Source organism: Theropithecus gelada, chromosome 19 (assembly GCF_003255815.1).
Source record: "Theropithecus gelada isolate Dixy chromosome 19, Tgel_1.0, whole genome shotgun sequence".
NCBI classification, from domain to species: Eukaryota; Metazoa; Chordata; class Mammalia; order Primates; family Cercopithecidae; genus Theropithecus; species Theropithecus gelada.
This window is the reverse complement of record NC_037687.1, coordinates 10,602,983-10,622,494: the sequence shown is the minus strand read 5'-3', so window position 1 is coordinate 10,622,494 and position 19,512 is coordinate 10,602,983. Positions and strand designations below refer to the sequence as shown.

Below are 19,512 nucleotides of genomic sequence, written 5' to 3'. Positions count from 1 at the left end.
GCTGATTCTCAAGCTGAGAGTTTCCTCACTGGCAGGAAGTTGCACACACAGGCTTGAGCACTGAAAGGGACTCTCTCCTCTCCCCACCCCTTCCCTAAACATACATCAGACCTGGGCACCTCTCTGGCCGCTGATCTGCAGATTAGAGGAGAAAAAATGGATGAGATGGTTCGGTGGTTTTCACCATTTTTTCCTTTTTTTTAATTTTTATTTTTGAGACAGAGTCTTGCTCTGTTGCCCAGGCTGGAGTGTAGTGGAGCAATCTTGGCTCAACGCAGACTCTGCCTCCCAGGTTCAAGCGATTCTCCTGCCTCAGTCTCCTGAGTAGCTGGGACTACAGGCAGGAGCCACCACGCCCAGCTAATTTTTGTATTTTTAGTAGAGACAGGGTTTCACCATGTTGGCCAGGATGGTCTCGATCTCTTGACCTCGTGATCCGCCTGCCTCAGCCTCCGAAAGTACTGGGATTTCAGGAGTGAGCCACCGTGCCCAGCCTTTTGTCTCTCCTTCTAAGAGAACTCCTAGGAATGAGACAGGGTGACAGCAGTGGGATGTTTGGAAACCCACACCCAAGACACAAACCATAGCCTAACCAGCGCCAACATTTAAACAAATACGGACAGGAGTGGGAGGACATGGTGGTTAGGGCTTGGCCTCTGCGACCTCAGGCACGGCTTACCTCCTTTGAGCCTTCAGTATACTGTTCTGCAGAATGGGGCTAAGAGTAGTAGACATTAGGCCAGACACGGTGGCTCACGCCTGTAATCCCAACACTTTGGGAGGCCGAGGTGGGCAGATCACCTGAGGTCAGGAGGTCAAGACCAGCCTAACATGGTGAAACCCCGTCTCTACTAAATACAAAAAATTAGCCGGGCATGGTGGCACACACCTGTAATCCCAGCTACTTGGGAGGCTGAGGCAGGAAAATTGCTTGAACCCAGGAGGTGGAGGCTGTGGTGAGCTGAGATTGCATCACTGCACTCCAGCCTGGGCAACAAGAGTGAAACTCCATCTCAAAAAAAAAAAAAAAAAAAAAAAGAGTAGTGGACATTAGATTCAAAGAACTTGTAGTAGGAAATGCAATGCCTAGTGGGTAGTGAGTGCTCACGAGGTAAAGTTACAGGGAGGAAAAAGGCTCAGAAGTTTGATTAGCCAGGTGAAAGGGAATTCCAGTTCCAGATCAGTTCTGGATATAGTTTGTGATAGAGTTCACAGGATAAACTGCCTCCTGTTTACAGCCCAGAAACGTCCAAGTTTCTCTTACTACTGGGTTTGCATTTATCTTATTAAACATTTCTGTTCAAGCCAATCGGGTTTGCTTGGGGGTTTGGACCCAAGAAGGACATGGCGTGTGGTCATCAAACACCAAAATGCATCATTAGAGTGAACTTTTTTCTTTGGCCACAGAAAGCTCATTCCAACCTTAGGGCCTTTGCACACACTATTTCCCTGGCCTGGAACACAATTCTATCAACCTGGTCAAATCCTGCTTCTCCCTCAGATCTCAGTTTAAATATCACTTCTGGGAAAACTTTCCAGGCCCCTCTGGACTTAGAATAATCCCCCAGGTAAATTCTTCCACAGTGCTCTGTAATATTCCTTTATTGCAATTGTCATGCTTGTATCTTCAAGGAATTTGTTCATCTAAGTTGTCAAATGTATTGGTGTAACGTTGTTCTTATCCCCTTACTACCCTTTTAATGTCTGTAGGGTCTGTAGTAATGTTCTTTCTTTCATTCCTGACAACAAAAATTAGTGAAGTCTCCTTGTCTCTTATTGGTCTTGCTAGGAGCTAATCATTGTTACTGATCTTTTCAAAGTGCCACAGTTTGGCTTTGTTGTTTCACTTTCTATTTTCTATTTTATTGCCTTTTGACTTGATTTTATTCTTTTCTTTTTTCTGGTTACCTTACGTTCAATTGGCTCTTCTTTTCCTAGCTCATGTTTTGTTTTTAATTTGTTTTTATTTTCATTTTTTTTTTGAGATGGAGTCTTGCTCTGTCACCCAGGCTGGAGTGCAGTGGCACAATCTCGGCTCACTGCAACCTCCGCCTCCTGGGTTCACACCATTCTCCTACCTCAGCCTCCCGAGTAGCTGGGACTATAGGTGCTCGCCACTACACCCGGCTAATTTTTTGTATTCTTTAATAGAGATGGGGTTTCACTGTGTTAGCCAGGATGGTCTCAATCTCCTGACCTCGTAATCTGCCTGCCTCGGCCTCCTAAAGTGCTGGGATTACAGGCGTGAGCCACCACACCCGGCCTGTTTTTAATTTAAACTTCACCTGCAGAAATTTGTATTAATACCTTCTTAAGATGGATGCTTATATAAATTCTTTTTATTTAAAAATAATTTTTCTTTGAGACAGGGTCTTGCTCTATTGCCCAGGCTACAGAGCAGCAGCATGATCATGACACATTGCAGTCTCAACCTGCTGGGCTCAAGAGATCATCCCATCTCAGCCTCCTGAGTAGCTGGGACTACAGGTGCCCACCACCACACCTGGCTAATTAAAAAAATATATTTGTAGACACAGGTCCCATTATGTTACCCAGCCTGATCTTGAACTCCTGGGCTCAAGCAATCCTCCTGCTGCAGCCTCCCAAAGTGTGGGATTACAGGCAGCTCATTAACTTTAAACCTTTATCTTTTTTTTTTTTTTTTTTTTTAAATGGAGTCTTGCTCTGTCACCCAGGCTGGAGTGCAGTGGCCAGATCTCAGAGCACTGCAAGCTCCGCCTCCCGGGTTCACACCATTCTCCTGCCTCAACCTCCTGAGTAGCTGGGACAACAGGCGCCTGCCACCATGCCTGGCTAATTTTTTGCATTTTTAGTAGAGACTATGCTTTTCTAATTGGTTTTCTACACTGTTGTGCCCACCTTTGAGTGGTGTCTTCACTTTAACCTTTTGTGCACACTCACAATCCAATCAGCACACATTCCCCACATTCTGAGTCCATACAAAGCCCTGGACCCAGCAACACTGAAAGAGAAACCACACCCCTACATCTCCTCTTCGCTGAGAGCTGTTCTGTCGCTCAAAAAAATTCTCCTCCCATCAGCCAGGCGTGGTGGCTCACGCCTGTAATCCCGGCACTTTGGGAGGCCAAGGAAGGTGGATCATGAGGTCAGGATATCGAGACCATCCTGGCTAACATGGTAAAGCCCTGTCTCTACTAAAAAAAATACAAAAAATTAGCTGGGCACGGTGGCAGGCACCTGTAGTCCCAGCTACTCGGGAGGCTGAGGCAGGAGAATGATGTGAAGCCGGGAGGTGGAGCTTGCAGTGAGCCGAGATAGTGCCACTGCACTCCAGCCTGGGTGACAGCAAGACTCTGTCTCAAAAAAAAAAAAAATTCTGCTTTCATCCTCACCCTTCAATTGTCAGCATCTCCTCATTCTTCTTGGATGCAGGACAAGAGCTTGAGAACTGCTGAATGTAGGTACAAACTATAACACAGGTGGGCTGAGTGGACAGGGTGCCTCCAGTGTCAGGCCCCCACAGGTGGTTGGGGGCATTGCCAGCCATAGATGTCCCCAGTTGGCAAAGTGGCTGAGAAACATCCTGAGTCAATATGGTGCAGGAATCTACAACCTGGAATTCTGGTTTTTGTTTTTTTTTTTGAGACAGGGTTTCTCTCTGTTGCACAGGCTGGAGTGCAGTAGGGCAATCATGGCTCACTGCAGCCTCAACTTCCTGGGTTCAAGTGATCCTCCTACATCAGGTTCCTGTGTTGCTGGGACTACAGGCATGTGCCACCATGCCCAGCTAATTAAAAAAAATTTTTTTGTAGAGATGGGATCTCACTATGCTGCCCAGCCTAGTCGGGAACTCCTGGGCTCAAGAGATCCTCCCAACTTGGTCGCCCAAAGTGCTGGGATTACAGGTATGAGCCACTCCACCTGGCTTTGACAGTGTCTGTGTTATTAACTGTCAGAGGCTCAGTAAATATTTGGTGAATAATTAGGGAGGAGAGTTTTTGGTTTTGTTTACTCAAGGGACATAAATCGCCCATTCAGACCCCAGAGGCCAGTGAGAATGGTGGAGTGGGGAGCTCTGGGCACCTGTCCTTGCGTAGAAACATTGAAAAAACATACAAAAATTAGCCGGGCATGGCTGGTGGGCACCTGTAATCTCAGCTACTTGGGAGGCTAAGGCAGAAAATTGCTTGAACCCAGGACGCAGAAGTTGCAGTGAGCCGGGATTGTGCCACTGCACTCCAGCCTGGGCAACAGAGAGAGACTCTGTCTCGGAAAAAAAAAAAAAAAACAGAACAGAACAGAAAAGAAAAGAAAAAACGGGGTGGGAAAACCTGTCAGAATCAACTTTATCTGAGCTCTAGTATTAAGTAAAAGCTACTGGAGACCATTGTTCAGACTAAGTTTCTGCATTGAGCCCCAACAGAGAAGACTAAAAATCAAAAAGGAGTCCCTTCTGCTAAAGTTCTACATCACCAAACTGAAACTGCGCTGTTCTCTGACCTTCCTCATGACTGTTGCTAGATTCTAGAGTCTATGATCACAAATAAGGACAATTGAGATCTTTAACCGAATTAGTTGTAACTTAGTTGTAATTCTGTCCTTTGACACTAGAAAATCAAGGTTGTTTTTGTTTTTGTTTTGAGAGGGAATCTTGCTCTGTCACCCAGGCCGGAGTGCAATGGCACGATCTCGGCTCACTTCAACCTCCACCTCTAGGGTTCAGGTGATTCTCCTGTCGCAGCCTCCCAAGTAGCTGGGATTACAGGTGTGCGCCACCGCACCTGACTAATTTTTGTATTTTTAGTAGAGACGGGGTTTCATCATGTTGGCCAGGCAGGTCTCGAACTCCTGACCTCAGGTTATCTGCCCTCCTTGGCCTCCCAAAATGCAGGGATTACAGGCATGAGCCCCCACGCCCGGCCAGAAAATCCAGGTTTGTGCCAAACAAGCGAACACTGAATTGAGAAAAAGGCACCTTGAATATGGGAGGAAAGCTCCAGGTTGTTTTTACCTGCCTTTGACCCATGTCCTTCGCCAGCACTGCAGAAGCCTTGAAGACAGCAGCCTATGTTCCCAGTCCTGGTTCCAGTGGAACCAGGGGGTAGCAGAGCAGCCCCCATTTGCAAAGAAGTCATGTGTTACACGACATTCCTATCAGTGATGGGTCACATACACAATGCTGCTCTCATGGGTGACCTTACCATACTTTTACTGTATTATTCTATGTTTAGATACACAAATACATTGTTACAGGTACCTACAAAATTCAGGACAGGAACATGCTATAGAGGTTTGAATCATAGAAAAAACAGGCCATGCCTTACAGCCTAAAAAATATATATATTATATATAAATTTATATAAATAATATATGGAATATATATTTATAATTATATATGATATATACTATATATATATATGAATATATATATGAGAGACAGGGTCTCACTCTGTCACCCAGGCTGGAGTGCTGTGGTGTGATCACCACACCACAGTGCTGTGGTACAGCCAGGACCTCCTGGGATCAGGCGATCCTCCCACCTCAGCCTCCTAAGTAATTGGGACTACAGGCGCACACCACCATACCCGGCTAATTTTTGTAGTTTTTGTAGTCTCATGTTTTTGTCATGTTGCCCAGGCTGTTCTCAACTCCTGGACGGAAGCGATCTGCCTGTCTCAGCCTCCCAAAATGGTGGGATTGCAAGCATGAGCCACCAAGCCCAGCCACCGTTTTTTTTGTTGTTGTTTATTTTTGAGATGGAGTTTCACTCTTGTTGCCCAGGCTGGAGTACAATGGCCGAGATCGTGCCCTCCGCCTCTCAGGTTCAAGCGATTGTCCTGCCTCAGCCTTCCGGAGTAGCTGGGATTATAGGCATGCATCACCACGCCCAGCTAATTTTGTATTTTTAGTAGAGGTGGGGTTTCTCCATGTTGGTCAGGCTGGTCTCAAACTCTCGACCTTGGGTGATCCGCCCACTTCAGCCTCCCAAAGTGCTGGGATTACAGGCATAAGCCACAGTGCCTGGCCTTTTTTTTTTTTTTTTTTCTTTTCTTACAGTATCCCCATTGGTCAGCCAGGCATGACTATTGCATTGGTCTGTTCTAATATGTCCAGAAGCTACAGAAGGATTGACTCAAGGCATTTGTCTTCAACTCAGAATGTGTTCCTTGTAAACACTGTAGAGGGAAGGAAGAACCCACACCCACCTGGAACAAAAAATTGCCATGGAAGAAAACCACAGATGCACCAAAGCCTGGGTGGAAAGCTGCGGAGAATGTTTCTGTGGCCAATGAGAGCCTTCTAAAGTACCCATATATGCTGAAGAATTTATTTATTTAATAATTTTGAAATGGAGTCTTGCTCTGTCGCCCAGGCTGGAATGCAGTGGCACGATCTCAGCTCACTCCAACCTCCACCTCCTGGGTTCAAGCAATTCTCCTGCCTCAGCCTCCTGAGTAGCTGGGACTACAGACACGTGCCACCACGCCCAGCTAATTTTTGCATTTTTAGTAGAGACAGGGTTTCACCATGTTTGCCAGGCTGGTCTTGAACTCCTGACCTCAGGTGATCCGCCTGCCACAGCCTCCCAAAATGCTGGGATTACAGGCATGAGCCACCGTGTCTGGCTTATACCAAAGAATTTAGAAAGCAATGTGCGTGTCCCTCAAAGTCCCTGAACTGTCACCTCTGGCTGATCTCTAGGCTTAGCATGAGCAGGAAGTAAAGGCTGAGGTGGAGTTGTTAGCATCCTGTTTAAGCCCTGGAGTATCCCTTCATAGATCTGCAGACACTGGGAGAGGGCATATTTAGTTTAATTAATTATTTTTCGAGACAGAGTCTCGGTCTGTTGCCCAGGCTGGAGTGTAACGGCACAATCTCAGCTCACTGCAACCTTCGCCTCCAGGGTTCAAGCGATTCTCCTGCCTCAGCCTCCCGAGTAGCTGGGGCTACAGGCACGCACCACTATGCCCAGCTATAATTTTTTTTTTTTTTTTCTTTTTTTTTTTTGAGATGGACTCTCACCCTGTAGCCCAGGCTGGAATGCAGTGGTGCGATCTCGGCTCACTGCAAGCTCCGCCTCCTGGGTTCACACCATTCTCCTGCTTCAGCCTCCCAAATAACCGCGACTACAGGTATGTGCCACCATGCCCAGCTAATTTGTTTGTATTTTTAATAGTGACGGGATTTCACCGTGTTAGCCAGGATGGTTTTGATCTCCTGACCTTGTGATCCGCCCACCTCGACCTCCCAATGTGCTGGGATTACAGGTGTGAGCCACCGCACCCAACCAATTTTTGTATTTCTAGTAGAGATGGGGTTTCACCATGTTGGCCAGGCTGGTCTCAAACTCCTGACCTCAAGTGATCCGCCCACCTTGGCTTCCCAAAGTGCTGGGATTACAGGCGTGAGCCACTGCGCCTGGTGAGAGGGTATTTTTTCGTGTGTGTTTATGAAACAGGGTCGCACTGTCATCCAGGCTGGAGTGTAGTGGGCCAATCATGGTTCACTGCAGCCTTGAACTCCTGAACTCAAGCGAGCCTCTCACCTCTGCCTCCTGAGTAGCTAGGACTACAGGTGCACGCCACTGCAACTGGCTAATTTTTTATTACTTTGTAAAGATGGTGGTGGGAGAGGGAGAGTCTATGTTGCCAAGGCCGGTCTCAAACTCCTTGGCTCAAGCGATCCTCTTGCTTCAGCCTCCCAAAGTGCTGGGATTACAAGCATGAGCGCCCAGCCAGAGAAGTTTTTTGTTTCACTTTTCTATCTTTTCCTCTCTGTAATATGTATTAAGAAAACCTCCTACAACAAAAAGACAACCCAATTTTTAAATGGGCAAAATACATGAATGGATATCTTTCCAAAGAAGATATACATATACATATGACCAAGAAGCAGATAAAAAGATGCTCAACCTAGGCCGGGCGTGGTGGCTCACACCTGTAATCCCAACACTTTGAGAGCTCGAGATGGGTGGATCACGAGGTCAGGAGATTGAGACCATCCTGGCTAACACGGTGAAACCCCATCTCTTCTAAATATACAAAAAATTAGCCGGGCATGGTGGTGGGCGCCTGTAGTCCCAGCTACTCGGGAGGCAGAGCTTACAGTGAGCCGAGATCATGCCACTGCACTCCAGCCTGGGCGACAGAGCAGGACTTCAAAAAAAAAAAAAAAAAAAAAAAAAAAAAAAAAAAAAGAGGCTCAACCTTACTAGTCATTTGGGAGATGCGCATACACTAGTTTGGCTATAATAAAAAAACAAAGGCCGGGCGCGGTGGCTCAAGCCTGTAATCCCAGCACTTTGGGAGGCCGAGGCGGGTGGATCACAAGGTCAGGAGATCGAGACCATCCTGGCTAACATGGTGAAACCCCGTCTCTACTAAAAATACAAAAAACTAGCCGGGCGAGGTGGCGGGCGCCTGTAGTCCCAGCTACTCCGGAGGCTGAGGCGGGAGAATGGCGTGAACCCGGGGGGCGGAGCTTGCAGTGAGCTGAGATCCGGCCACTGCACTCCAGCCTGGGAGACACAGTGAGACTCCGTCTCAAAAAAAAAAAAAAAAAAAAAACAAAAACAAAAACAAAACAAAACAGAGCCAGGCACAGTGGCCCACGTCTGTAATCCCAGCACTTTAGGAGGCTGAGGTGGGTAGATCACTTGAGGTCAGGAGTTCGAGACCAGCTTGGCCAACATGGCAAAAACCTGTCTCTAGGCTGGGCACAATGGCTCATGCCTGCAATCCCAGCACTTTGGGAGGCTTATGAAGGCAGATCACAAGGTTAAGAGATTGAGAACATCCTGGCCAACATGGTGAAACCCTGTCTGTACTAAAAATACAAAAATTAGCTGGGTGTGGTGGTGCATGCCCACAGTCCCAGCTACTCAGGAGGCTGAGGCAGAAGAATCACTTGAACCTGGGAGGCAGAGGTTGCAGTGAGCCAAGATCGCACCACCACACTCCAGCCTGGCAATAGAGCAAGACTCCGTCTCAAAAAAACAAAAACAAAACCTGTCTCTATTATAAATACAAAAATCAGCTGGGCGTGGTGGTACATGCCTGTAATCCCAGCTACTTGGGAGGTTGAGGCAGGAGAATCGCTTGAACCTGGGAGATGGAGATTGCAGTTACTGCACTCCTGCCAAATTGATGAAGACTCTGTCTCAAAAACAAAATAAAACAAAACAAAAACAAAATGGAAAATAACAAGTGTTGGTGAGGATGTGGAGAAACTGGAACCCTCATACAATGTTGGTGGGAATGGAAGACAGCACAGCCACTCTGAAAAACACTTTGGTTGTTCCTCAAAAAATTAAACATAGACATACCATAGGATCAAGCAATTCCACTGCAAGATCTATTCCCCAAATAACTGAATGCAGGTAATCAAATACACATACATACATGTTAACAGCAGCTGTACTCACAATAGCTAAAAGCTTGAAATAACCCTACTGTCCATCAATAATGAATGGCTGAAGAAATTGTGAGGCCAGGCACAGTGACTCACAACTGTAATCTCAGTGTTTTGGGCACTGAGGCAGGAGAATCACTTAAGCCCAGGAGTTAAAGACCAGCCTGGGTAACACAGGGAGACCTCTTGTCTCCAGAGAAAAATAATTAGCCACATGCAGTGGCGTGCACCTGTAGTTCCAGCTACTTGGGAGGCTGAGGTGGATCACTTGAGCCTGGGAAGTGGAGGGAGCTGTGATCACACCACTGCCCTCCAGCTTGAGTGACATAGCGAGACTGTCTCAACAAAAAAAAAGAAGGAAAGAAAAATCAATTGTGGTATGTGCATACAATAGACTACTACTCAGCCATAAAAAGGACCATACATGGTCTAACCCTAGAAACATGCCAAGTAAAAGAAGTTCAATACAAATGGTGACACATTGTCTGCTTCTATTCATATGAAATATCCAGAACAGGCAAATCCCTAGAGGCCAAAAGTACATGGCTGGTTGCCAGAGACTGGGGGCAAAGTGGAATGAGGAGTTCACACAGGAGACTAGAAAGAAATTATTTAGGCAAACAGTGAGGGCAAAGAATCCTCAGCAGAGTTTCTTTTTTTTTTTTTTTTTGAGACAGAGTCTCGCTCTATCGCCCAGGCTGGAGTGCAGTGGCGTGATCTTGCCTCACTGCAAGATCTGCCTCCCGGGTTCATGCCATTCTCCTGCCTCAGCCTCCCGTGTAGCTGGGACTACAGGCGCCCGCCACCACGCCAGGCTAATTTCTTTTCGTACTTTTAGTAGAGATGGTGTTTTACCATGTTAGCCAGGATGGCTACGATCTCCTGACCTTGCGATCCACCCGCCTCGGCCTCCCAAAGTGCTGGGATTACAGGCGTGAAGAATTCCTTAATTCTAACAGAAAGCAGCCCCCTAAATAATTTCTTTTCTAATAAAGAGCAGCCTGGAAACTCGAGCTGCAAACACAGATAAGGAAGCTGGAAGCTTGCACGTGGGAATGCTGGTAGCTGCACCAACAGAAAAGGGGTACCTGGGAGCCAGGCATATCCAACATGGAGGCTCCATCTCCCCATTTTTTGCTACCACGTATACAGGAACTAAGAAATGGGCAACATGGGGCTGGGCAAGGTGGCTCACATCAGTAATCCCAGCACTTTGGGAGGCAGAGGTGGGCAGATCACCTGAGGTCAGGAGTCGAGACCAGCCTGGCCAAGTGGTGAAATCCTGTCTCTACTAAAAATACAAAAAATTAGTCGGGCATGCTGGCAGGCGCCTGTAATCCCAGCTACTTGGGAGGCTGAGGCAGGAGAATCCCTTGAACCCAGGAGGTGGAGGTTGTAGTGAGCCTAAATCACGCCATTGCACTACAGCCTGGGTGACAGGGCGAGACTGTCTCAAAAAAAAAAAAAAAAAAAAGAAAAGAAAAGAGCAATGTGGCACAGCTCAGGTAGAGACCCCAGCTGCATAATGAAAGATTAGCAGATACCAGAAATTCGCACCCTATGCAAACAGCACACCTATTCTAACCAGTTTTTCAGCCCCTATGTAAATCAGGCTCTGCCTCCTCACCAGCTCATCTATAAAACCTCTGCATTTTGCTGTGGACCAGCAACCATTTTTCTAGGACCCCTCTCTGTAGCAGAGAGTTATTTTCGCCATTGCCTATTAAACTTTCGTTCTCAACCTCACTCTGTGTGTGTCCCGGTCCTTGTTCTCCACGGCTGTGAGACAACAAACTTTGGCTGTGACTCAAGACAACGAGGCCGTTTCAGAATCACTGCTTAATGGGTACAGGGATCCTTACTGGGCCGATGAAAATGGAACTACACAGAAGTCACTACACAACATTGGAATGTACTAAATGCCACTGAATTGCTAATTTTAAAATAGTTATTTTTATTTTTTTGACACGGAGTCTTGCTCTGTCGCCCAGGCAGGAGTGCAGTGGCGTGATCTTGGCTCACTGCAAGCTGCACCTCCCGTGTTCACACCATTCTCCTGCCTCAGCCTCCAGAGTACCTGGGACTACAGACGCCTGCCACCATGCCCGGCTAATTTTTTGTATTTTTGGTAGAGACAGGGTTTCATCGTGTCAACCAGGATGGTCTTGATCTCCTGACCTTGTGATCCGCCTGCCTCAGCCTCCCAAAGTGTTGAGATTACAGGCGTGAGCCACCACACCCGGCCTTAAAATGGTTAATTTTATGCAATGTGAATTTTACTGTATTTTTTAAATATCAATTTTAGCAATCCCAACAGTTTGGGAGGGTGAGGAGGCAGGTGGATGGCTTGAGTCCAAGAGTCTGAGACCAGTCCGGGCAACATAGGGACATCTCATCTCTACAAAAAATTAGGCATGTGGTCCGAGCTACTCAGGAGGTTGAGCCAGGAGAATCACTTGAGCCCAGGAGGTCGAGATTGCAGTAAGCCATGATGGCCTCACTACTCTCTAGTCTGGGTAACAGAGCAAGACTCTGTCTTAAAAAAAAAAAAATCCGGCTGGGCGCAGTGGCTCACGCCTGTAATCCCAGCACTTTGGGAGGCCAAGGTGGACGGATCACAAGGTCAGAAGATTGAGACCATCCTGGCTAACACGGTGAAACCCTGTCTCTACTAAAAATGCAAAAAATTAGCCGGGTGTGGTGACACGTGCCTGTAGTCTCAGCTACTCGGAAGACTGGGGCACGAGAACCCAGGAGGTGGAAGTTGTAGTGAGCCGAGATCACACCACTGCACTCTAGCCTGGGCAGCAGAGGGAGACTCCGTCTCAAAAGAAAAAAAAAAAGGAATCATCCATTCTCCACTATTATTTCAAATTGTCCAAGCAGTGAGTGTAAATGATAGAAAAACTTGGAGTGAAAAAGAATACCAAACTGACATTACAAAGAGCTACTTCCCCAAATTTTCCAAATGCAGGAAAGTGCTGACAATAGCCAGCTGTATTTGAGGGGTCTTTGTCATCACCTGCCAACCTTTTCAGGGTTTATCTTTGAAGACTAAACATTTCCGTGTGCACAGTTTATGTTTAGATGGGAACCAAATAACAGATTATTTACTAAGGGCCTGTGATATGCCACGCACTGTGGAGGTAAGCACTCAACAAGCATTTCACTTATCCTTAAGACAGCCCAGTAGGGTAGACCTATTTTCCTCATTTTGCAGAAGAGGAAACTGACGCTCAACAGAGGGACTGCCTCAAGTAATGGGTGGGGCAGGAGCTGAAATGTAGCTCCCAGTTCGACGCCATGTTCGACGCCTGAGGCAATGCGGGAGAATCGCAAGGTGGCTCCCAGTCCCACACTCTCCTCACCTCTTCCTACCTGGGCTGTGGTTTTTCTGACCCGAGTCTACTGTAATGGCTCTGTTTACCTGCTGGCCCTTGAGGTGCAAGGTGTGGCCACACCCCTCCACTGTCTATAAGCCAGGAAAGTGCTAAATATGAACCAAGCCTCATCTCAATTCTCACAGCTCGACTATAGGGTGGTCGTTCCATCACTCCCGACTTACGAGGAAACTGATACGCTGATGCTTCTAAGGCTCTAAAGGCGTCGAACCTGGAGCCACGCTCCCAGGGCAAGCAAAACACGACGCCACAGCTTATCTCCGCCCCGCCCCCCAGCTAAGCCTTTTTATACGCGAGCCCTACGGGTCGCGTACAGGGCCACGCCTAGTCGCTATTTTTGGGTCCACTCCACCCCGTCGATCCCGCCAAAGGTTGTCTCGCGCGGCGCACTGTGGGAAAACCGCGGGGAGGTGCCTGAAGCGGACCCTGCCGCCTCTAACTTTAGTTGTCTTAGCTACTGCCTACAAAAGATGCGCCATTGTGGCACTTATTTTTGTAATTTTCCTCCACCAGCGGCCGAGAGGAGAGCCGAAGCCTTTGGGAAAAATATTACTAGACGGTTGAGTGTTTCCGGGCGCATCAGGCACTCATTCGGGCAGCCTGTCCCTCTGGAGGGGTCCTTCACTCCTGGCACCTCTGGTTACGGACAACGTACAGAAGCGACTACCAATGAGCTCCGCCGAGTAGGACGGGGGCAGGGCTAGCGCTTAAAGGAGCCGCGACCCCTTTGCAGACCAGAGGGTGACCCGGATGATGGCGGCCGGCGCGGCCCTAGCCCTGGCCTTGTGGCTACTAATGCCACCAGTGGGGGTGGGAGGGGCGGGGCCCCCGCCAATCCAGGACGGTGAGTTCACGTTCCTGTTGCCGGCGGGGAGGAAGCAGTGTTTCTACCAGTCCGCGCCGGCCAACGCAAGCCTCGAGACCGAATACCAGGTAGAGGGTCGCGAGCTGGGCAGCCAGCGGAGTCAGGGAGAGGGGGCGTGGCCAAGCGGCCGGGGCGAGGCGCGCTTTAGGAGGAAGGGGGAGGAGTCCGTGCTTGGGAGCGCGGGGGTGGAGCTAACAAGAGATGGACAGATGGGGCGGGGACGGTGTGTGGGGAGTAATAAGGCGGGACTAGAGTGAGAGATCGAGTGGGCGGGGCCAACCATAAGTATAGGGAGCCTCTGAGAGGACAGGATTCTCGCTCGTGGGCGTGGCAATAGTGCTGATAGGTCGACTATGGGGACGTTGCCGACACAGGCCTTTCTTGGGAGTTAGACTAAGGAAAAAGGCTGGACCTATCCTCTTTCGGAGGCGGAGCCAAGCGGGGGCGTGGTCAGGTAAACTTCCATTAAGACTTTTGATACGTGCGTGGTCAGCTGAAAGTATGGACCCCAAGCTGTCATATCAATGAGGGTAGAGGCAAGGGGCGCAGCCATTGGGACAGGTGGGGGCGGGACCGGTTGTGGGTGTGCCACCGTTCAGGTAAGCCCTTGGTGGTCTGTACTGATCAGTGTTGGTTCAGCAGTAGCCCTCTTTGGCAGGCGCCCTTGGCCTACCGCTAGCCCTCCACCCACTCTTACCTGTCCCCCAGGTGATCGGAGGTGCGGGGCTGGACGTGGACTTCACGCTGGAGAGCCCTCAGGGCGTGCTGTTGGTCAGCGAGTCCCGCAAGGCTGATGGGGTACACACGTGAGTTCAGTCCTGATGCCTTCCTGGGTTCAGTTACAGCCCTGCCCCTCCCAGGCGGCCTCAGGTTACCGCCCTGACTGCCCCAGAGTCGGCTGGCCGGCCACCCTGGTTCATGTTTGTGTGTCTGTCTGCCCAGCGTGGAGCCAACGGAGGCCGGGGACTACAAGCTGTGCTTTGACAACTCCTTCAGCACCATCTCCGAGAAGCTGGTGTTCTTTGAATTGATCTTTGACAGCCTCCAGGATGACGAGGAGGTCGAAGGATGGGCAGAGGCTGTGGAGCCCGAGGAGATGCTGGATGTTAAAATGGAGGACATCAAGGTGTGTCCAGGGTGCACTGAGGCCACTCCTTCCAGATCTCTAGGATTCATCTGGGGCACCCCCCTTGGGCTGACCTAGCCTCCCCTCCAAAGTTGTGCCCCCAGCCGAATTATAGTAACAGTAGCAGCTCTTAAAATAAGTAGTTCATTTCAGGCCAGGCATGGTGGCTCACGCCTGTAATCCCAGCACTTTGGGAGGCTGAGGTGGGTGGATCACCTGAGGTCAGGAGTTCGAGACCAGCCTGGCCAACATGGTGAAACCCCATCTCTACTAAAAATACAAAAATTAGCTGGGTGTGGTGGCGCACGCCTGTAATCCCAGCTACTCAGGAGGCTGAGGCAGGAGAATCACTTGAACTCAGGAGGTGGAGGTTGCAGTGAGTTGAGATCATGCCACTGCACTCCAGCCTGGGCAATAAGAGCGAAACTCCGTCTCAAAAAAAAAAAAAAAAGGTAGTTCATTTCTAGGTAAACCCTGGTGTAAAGGTTTAAGGAACTCGTATCATAAATACCTTCATACCGTAAAACTCTATAACCACCTTGTGAAGTAGACCCTGTGCTCACATCATCCCTATTTTACAGGTGGGAAAAGTGAGATACAGGATGGCTGAGCAACTCATGGCCACACAGATCAACTAGCAGAGTTGGTATTGAACCCACGCTGGTTTCAGCAACTATTCTCTTAACCACAAGCAAATATGTTCTGTACATTTATTAGTATTTTAATTAACGACTTATTTATTTTCTTTTTTTTTTTTTTTTTTTTGAGACGGAGTCTCGCTCTGTAGCCCAGGCTGGAGTGCAGTGGCCGGATCTCAGCTCACTGCAAGCTCCGCCTCCCGGGTTCACGCCATTCTCCGGCCTCAGCCTCCCGAGTAGCTGGGACCACAGGCGCCCGCCACCTCGCCCGGCTATTTTTTGTATTTCTTAGTAGAGACGGGGTTTCACCGTGTTAGCCAGGATGGTCTCGATCTCCTGACCTCGTGATCCGCCCATCTCGGCCTCCCAAAGTGCTGGGATTACAGGCTTGAGCCACCGTGCCCGGCCTGACTTATTTATTTTCAAACAGATCTCTCTTGGTCACCCAGGCTGGAGTGCTGTGGCACGATCTCAGCTCACTGCAACCTCTGCCTCCCAGGTTCAAGCAGTTCTCCTGCCTCAGCCTCTCGAGTAGCTGCACTACCACGCCTGGCTAATTTTTGTGTTTTTAGTAGAGACAGGGTTTTGCCATGTTGGCCAGACTGGTCTCAAACTCCTGACCTCAGGGGATCTGTCCACCTTGGCCTCCCAAAATTCTGGGATTACAGGTGTGAGCTACGGCGAGGCAAGGTCTTGCTGTGTCACTCAGGCTGGAGTGCAGTGGTGTGATCATAGCCCATCGCAGCCTCAAACTCCTGGGCTCAAGCAGTCCTGCCACCTCAGTGGGACTACAGGTGTGCACCACCATGCCTAATTTTTTGTTTTCTGTAGAGACGAGGTTTCACCATGCTGGCCAGGGTGGTCTTGAACTCCTGAGTTTAAATGATCCTCCTGTCTTGGTCTGTGTTTGCATTACACATGTAATCTTGCCTCAGCCTCCTGAATAGCTGGGATTAGTTGCGCATCACCACCCCTGGCTAATTTTTTGTAGAGATGGGGTTTTGCTATGTAGCCCAGGCTGGTCTCAAACTCCTGGGCTCAAGCGATCCTCCCACCTCAACCTTCCAAAGTGCTGGGATTACAGGCATGAGCCACCATGCTCGTCCTTGTGCATTTATTTAGGCATTAAATTTTCACAGCAGCTTGGAAGCTTATAGAAGAGGAAACAGGCTCAGATAGGTTAATTAAGTTGCTCATGGTCACACAGCCAGTGAGTGGCAGGGCGAGGATTTCAACTTAGCCTGAACAAGTCTGTGTTTGCAGCTGTACCTTCCTGGGCTAATACAGCCTCCCTCCATATCTCCCGGTTTTTTTGGTCTCTGGTTCCCGATGGGCGGAGGGACGCCTGACCCTTCCCCTCCCTCTGCCCTGCAGGAGTCCATTGAGACCATGCGGACCCGGCTGGAGCGCAGCATCCAGATGCTGACGCTACTTCGGGCCTTCGAGGCACGTGACCGCAACCTGCAAGAGGGCAACTTGGAGCGGGTCAACTTCTGGTCAGCTGTCAACGTGGCGGTGCTGCTGCTGGTGGCCGTGCTGCAGGTCTGCACACTCAAGCGCTTCTTCCAGGACAAGCGCCCGGTGCCCACGTAGCCCCTGCCATGGAAGGAAGAACGGGACAAAGGAGGGGCAGCGGGGTGTGTGCATATGAGACTTGGGGGTCCCTCCCCATTTTAGTTTCCTGCCAAAATGGGAGTGTGCAGTCGGGGCCTGTGGTCTGGCCCCGTGAGTCTCCTTCCGTCCTCAGTGGGCAGGGAACACCTCTGGCTTGCAGAAGGGACGGCTCAGCGGCTGCACCGACGGTCCTGGAAATCTCACATGGTGGGCACTGCAGCGTTGGAACGTGAGCCTCAGATTTCCTGGCCCCTCTACTGTAAATGTGCCTTAGCCTAAGCCTTCCATCCTGTGTTACCGTTGCCTGGTGCGGGGCAGGGCCTAACAAGGAAACCTGGGCCCTCCAAGCCAGGCTGAGGTCTGGTAACAGAATGCCAGGAAGGGGGCCTGGAAGACCACCTGCCCCGGCCCCTCTTCCTGCAGGGGCCCCACACAGGCATGAGGGATGGCCCGGCCAAAGTCTAGGCAGAAGCCTCCTGGAACAAAGGGTGGTGTGGCCTGGGCATCGGAGTCAATAAATTATGGTCAGAAAATCACAGAGCCTGCTGACTGGGGCTCAGGGACACCAGCTAGGACAGACCGGCCTGCGAAGGGGGCAGCCAGACAGGCGGGAGGGGCCTCCCACGAAGCTCAGAAGAAAGGTCTGGCGGGAGCCGATGGAGGGGGTCGCCTGGCACAAGAGAAAAATCGGAAAGCAAAGTTTAACTGAGTCCCAGTTGGGCCACGAGGCCTGGGCTTCCCCAAGAGAGGGTGAGAGAAGCAGGGCCTGAGGGTAGGAAGTGGGTGGAGCACTGGGGTCCCGGCTTCACCAGGCAGCAGCCAGGCCTGTGCACGTGGGGGTGTGTGGGGGATCAGAGAACATCTGCTCCCACTCCTCCCGTGCTAAGGAAAGTAAAAGCTCGCCTGTATCCAGTGGCTTCCTCTGAAAGGCGACACCCAGGAAAGCAGAGCCCTCAGGGAGGTGTGAGGTGCTTATGTTTGCAGGGACCTGGGCGTCCTTATGGGAGGCCTGATGGGGGAGGTGGCGCCCACGTCCCCAGCCCGAACACTAACACAAGAGGCCCACACAGCAGCCACCAGCAGCGTCTTCCCTTTTAGTTTATTAATAGGATACAGAGTGCAGGCACTTACAGTGGTCAAACCGAGCGAGGAGTGGGTGAGGTCTGCTCAGAGAGAGGCCACCCGGGGCCCACCCCATCAGGGAGGCATGGGTGGGAGCTGAGAGGCCCCCAAGGCCCCCCACCACCACCACCCACATAGCCCAAGCCCAGCCACCCTGGGGGACCCAGGAGGAGGAGGAGAGAGGAGTAGGGCAAGGCCGGCCCGGGCCAACGGCTCCGGGCCTAGCAAAGGCACCTCTGGCAGCCGAGGCTGGGCCGGGCTCAGGCTGCGTGGTTAATATGGCCAGGAAGGACTATGTACACCTCAGGCCTGGCAGCCGGGCACTACTGAGCCCACTGGGCCAGGCTTGCCGCTGGGGAGCTCCTGCTAATGAGAAGTTGATATACCCCTGCACCCCAGCAAGGCCTGGGGACATAGGCGCCCTTGGTGCCCGCAATTCTAGAAGGCCTGCCCTACATGGGCCTTCCCAGCCCGAGAAGACCCTGGCAGAGTCCCCCTAAGGCTGGACCCCTCATTCAGGATGGCGTCAAGGGTTCAGATCCCCCTCTGCCACCCTGAGACTCCATCCCCCAAAGTGCATCACCCCAGCGCCCCCTGCCTGGAGCTCCAGGGCCCCTTTGCGCAGTGCGGTGTCCAGCCAGGCATGGGGGCCGGCCCTGGACCGCGGCCAGCGTTAAGGAAGAGGCCAGGGCTGCCCACTGGGAGCCTGGTCCCGGCATAGGGGCGGCAGAGGGCCCCAGACCACTGAAGCTCCGGCGCCGCGGGTGCGTGAGGCCCCCCCGAGAGCACGCCCCCCTTGAGGCCTAGTCGAGCAGGGATGGCTCGGCTGGGCGGATAATGGTGGGCCGGCTGGGCGCAGCAGGGGGTCTTCTGCTGCAAAGAGAAGAAAGACAGGTGGGGAGGGGGAGACGGCAGTGAGGCCGTGAGCAGGAGGCAGGCCTAGGTTGAGGACCCAGCCCCCACCCACACACCACCCCATGGTGTTCACCAGACTGACCTCCGCAAGCCACCAAGGCGTTGGGGAGGAGTGCCAAACCCAGGCATCGACTCGCCTGCTGTTTGACCCTCGGTGAGGCCCCTGCCCTCCCTGGGCCTCAGCTTCCCCACTGGAGAAGTGGGGAGAATAAAGCCTGGCCCACGGGGTAGGCTGAGGCAGGCAGGGGTAGGAAGGAGAAGGAGGTAAACAGTGGGAGGAGGTGCCCAGCGTGAGGGTTTCCCAGCTGCCTGGTGGCGCACCCCAGTGGGCAGAGGGCAAGCTGGAGGCTACTCTGAGACACTGAACAAGCCTCTTGACCTATCTGGGCCTGTTTTCCTGTGAGCCAAACAGGGATGAGGGCGATTCCTCCACTCCAG

General features: G+C 50.9%; 2 protein-coding genes across 9 annotated transcripts in view; one reads left to right on the top strand and one right to left on the bottom strand.

Annotated features, from left to right (window-relative positions):
* Window positions 1-13,145: 13,145 nt before the first annotated feature.
* TMED1 (transmembrane p24 trafficking protein 1) lies at window positions 13,146-17,573 on the top strand. Its single transcript, XM_025366084.1, has 4 exons — window positions 13,146-13,727; window positions 14,368-14,465; window positions 14,602-14,785; window positions 16,798-17,573. The coding sequence occupies exons 1-4, from the start codon at window positions 13,545-13,547 to the stop codon at window positions 17,014-17,016; spliced, it is 684 nt and encodes a 227-aa protein (XP_025221869.1). The 5' UTR covers window positions 13,146-13,544; the 3' UTR covers window positions 17,017-17,573.
* DNM2 (dynamin 2) overlaps window positions 17,380-19,512 on the bottom strand; it is a 106,484-nt gene continuing 104,351 nt past the window's right edge. For 4 of the 8 annotated variants that reach the window (XM_025366068.1, XM_025366073.1, XM_025366069.1 and 1 more), the window contains one exon: window positions 18,112-19,032. In XM_025366068.1, coding sequence (XP_025221853.1) covers window positions 18,963-19,032 — 70 coding nt within the window. In that variant the 3' untranslated portion in view covers window positions 18,112-18,962. Of the gene's footprint in view, window positions 17,708-18,111; window positions 19,033-19,512 lie in introns of those variants that run through there. The other 4 variants (XM_025366070.1, XM_025366071.1, XM_025366075.1 and 1 more) reach the window with 2 other exon arrangements.

What these genes read in the sequence shown, in the direction of transcription:
- TMED1 (XM_025366084.1), top strand. Translation starts at nt 13,545, where the DNA reads ATGATGGCGGCCGGCGCGGCCCTAGCCCTGGCCTTGTGGCTACTAATG. An exon ending in AAGGCTGATGGGGTACACAC is followed by an intron (nt 14,466 to 14,601) that starts GTGAGTTCAGTC and finishes CTGTCTGCCCAG; the next exon opens with CGTGGAGCCAACGGAGGCCG. An exon ending in TTAAAATGGAGGACATCAAG is followed by an intron (nt 14,786 to 16,797) that starts GTGTGTCCAGGG and finishes TCTGCCCTGCAG; the next exon opens with GAGTCCATTGAGACCATGCG.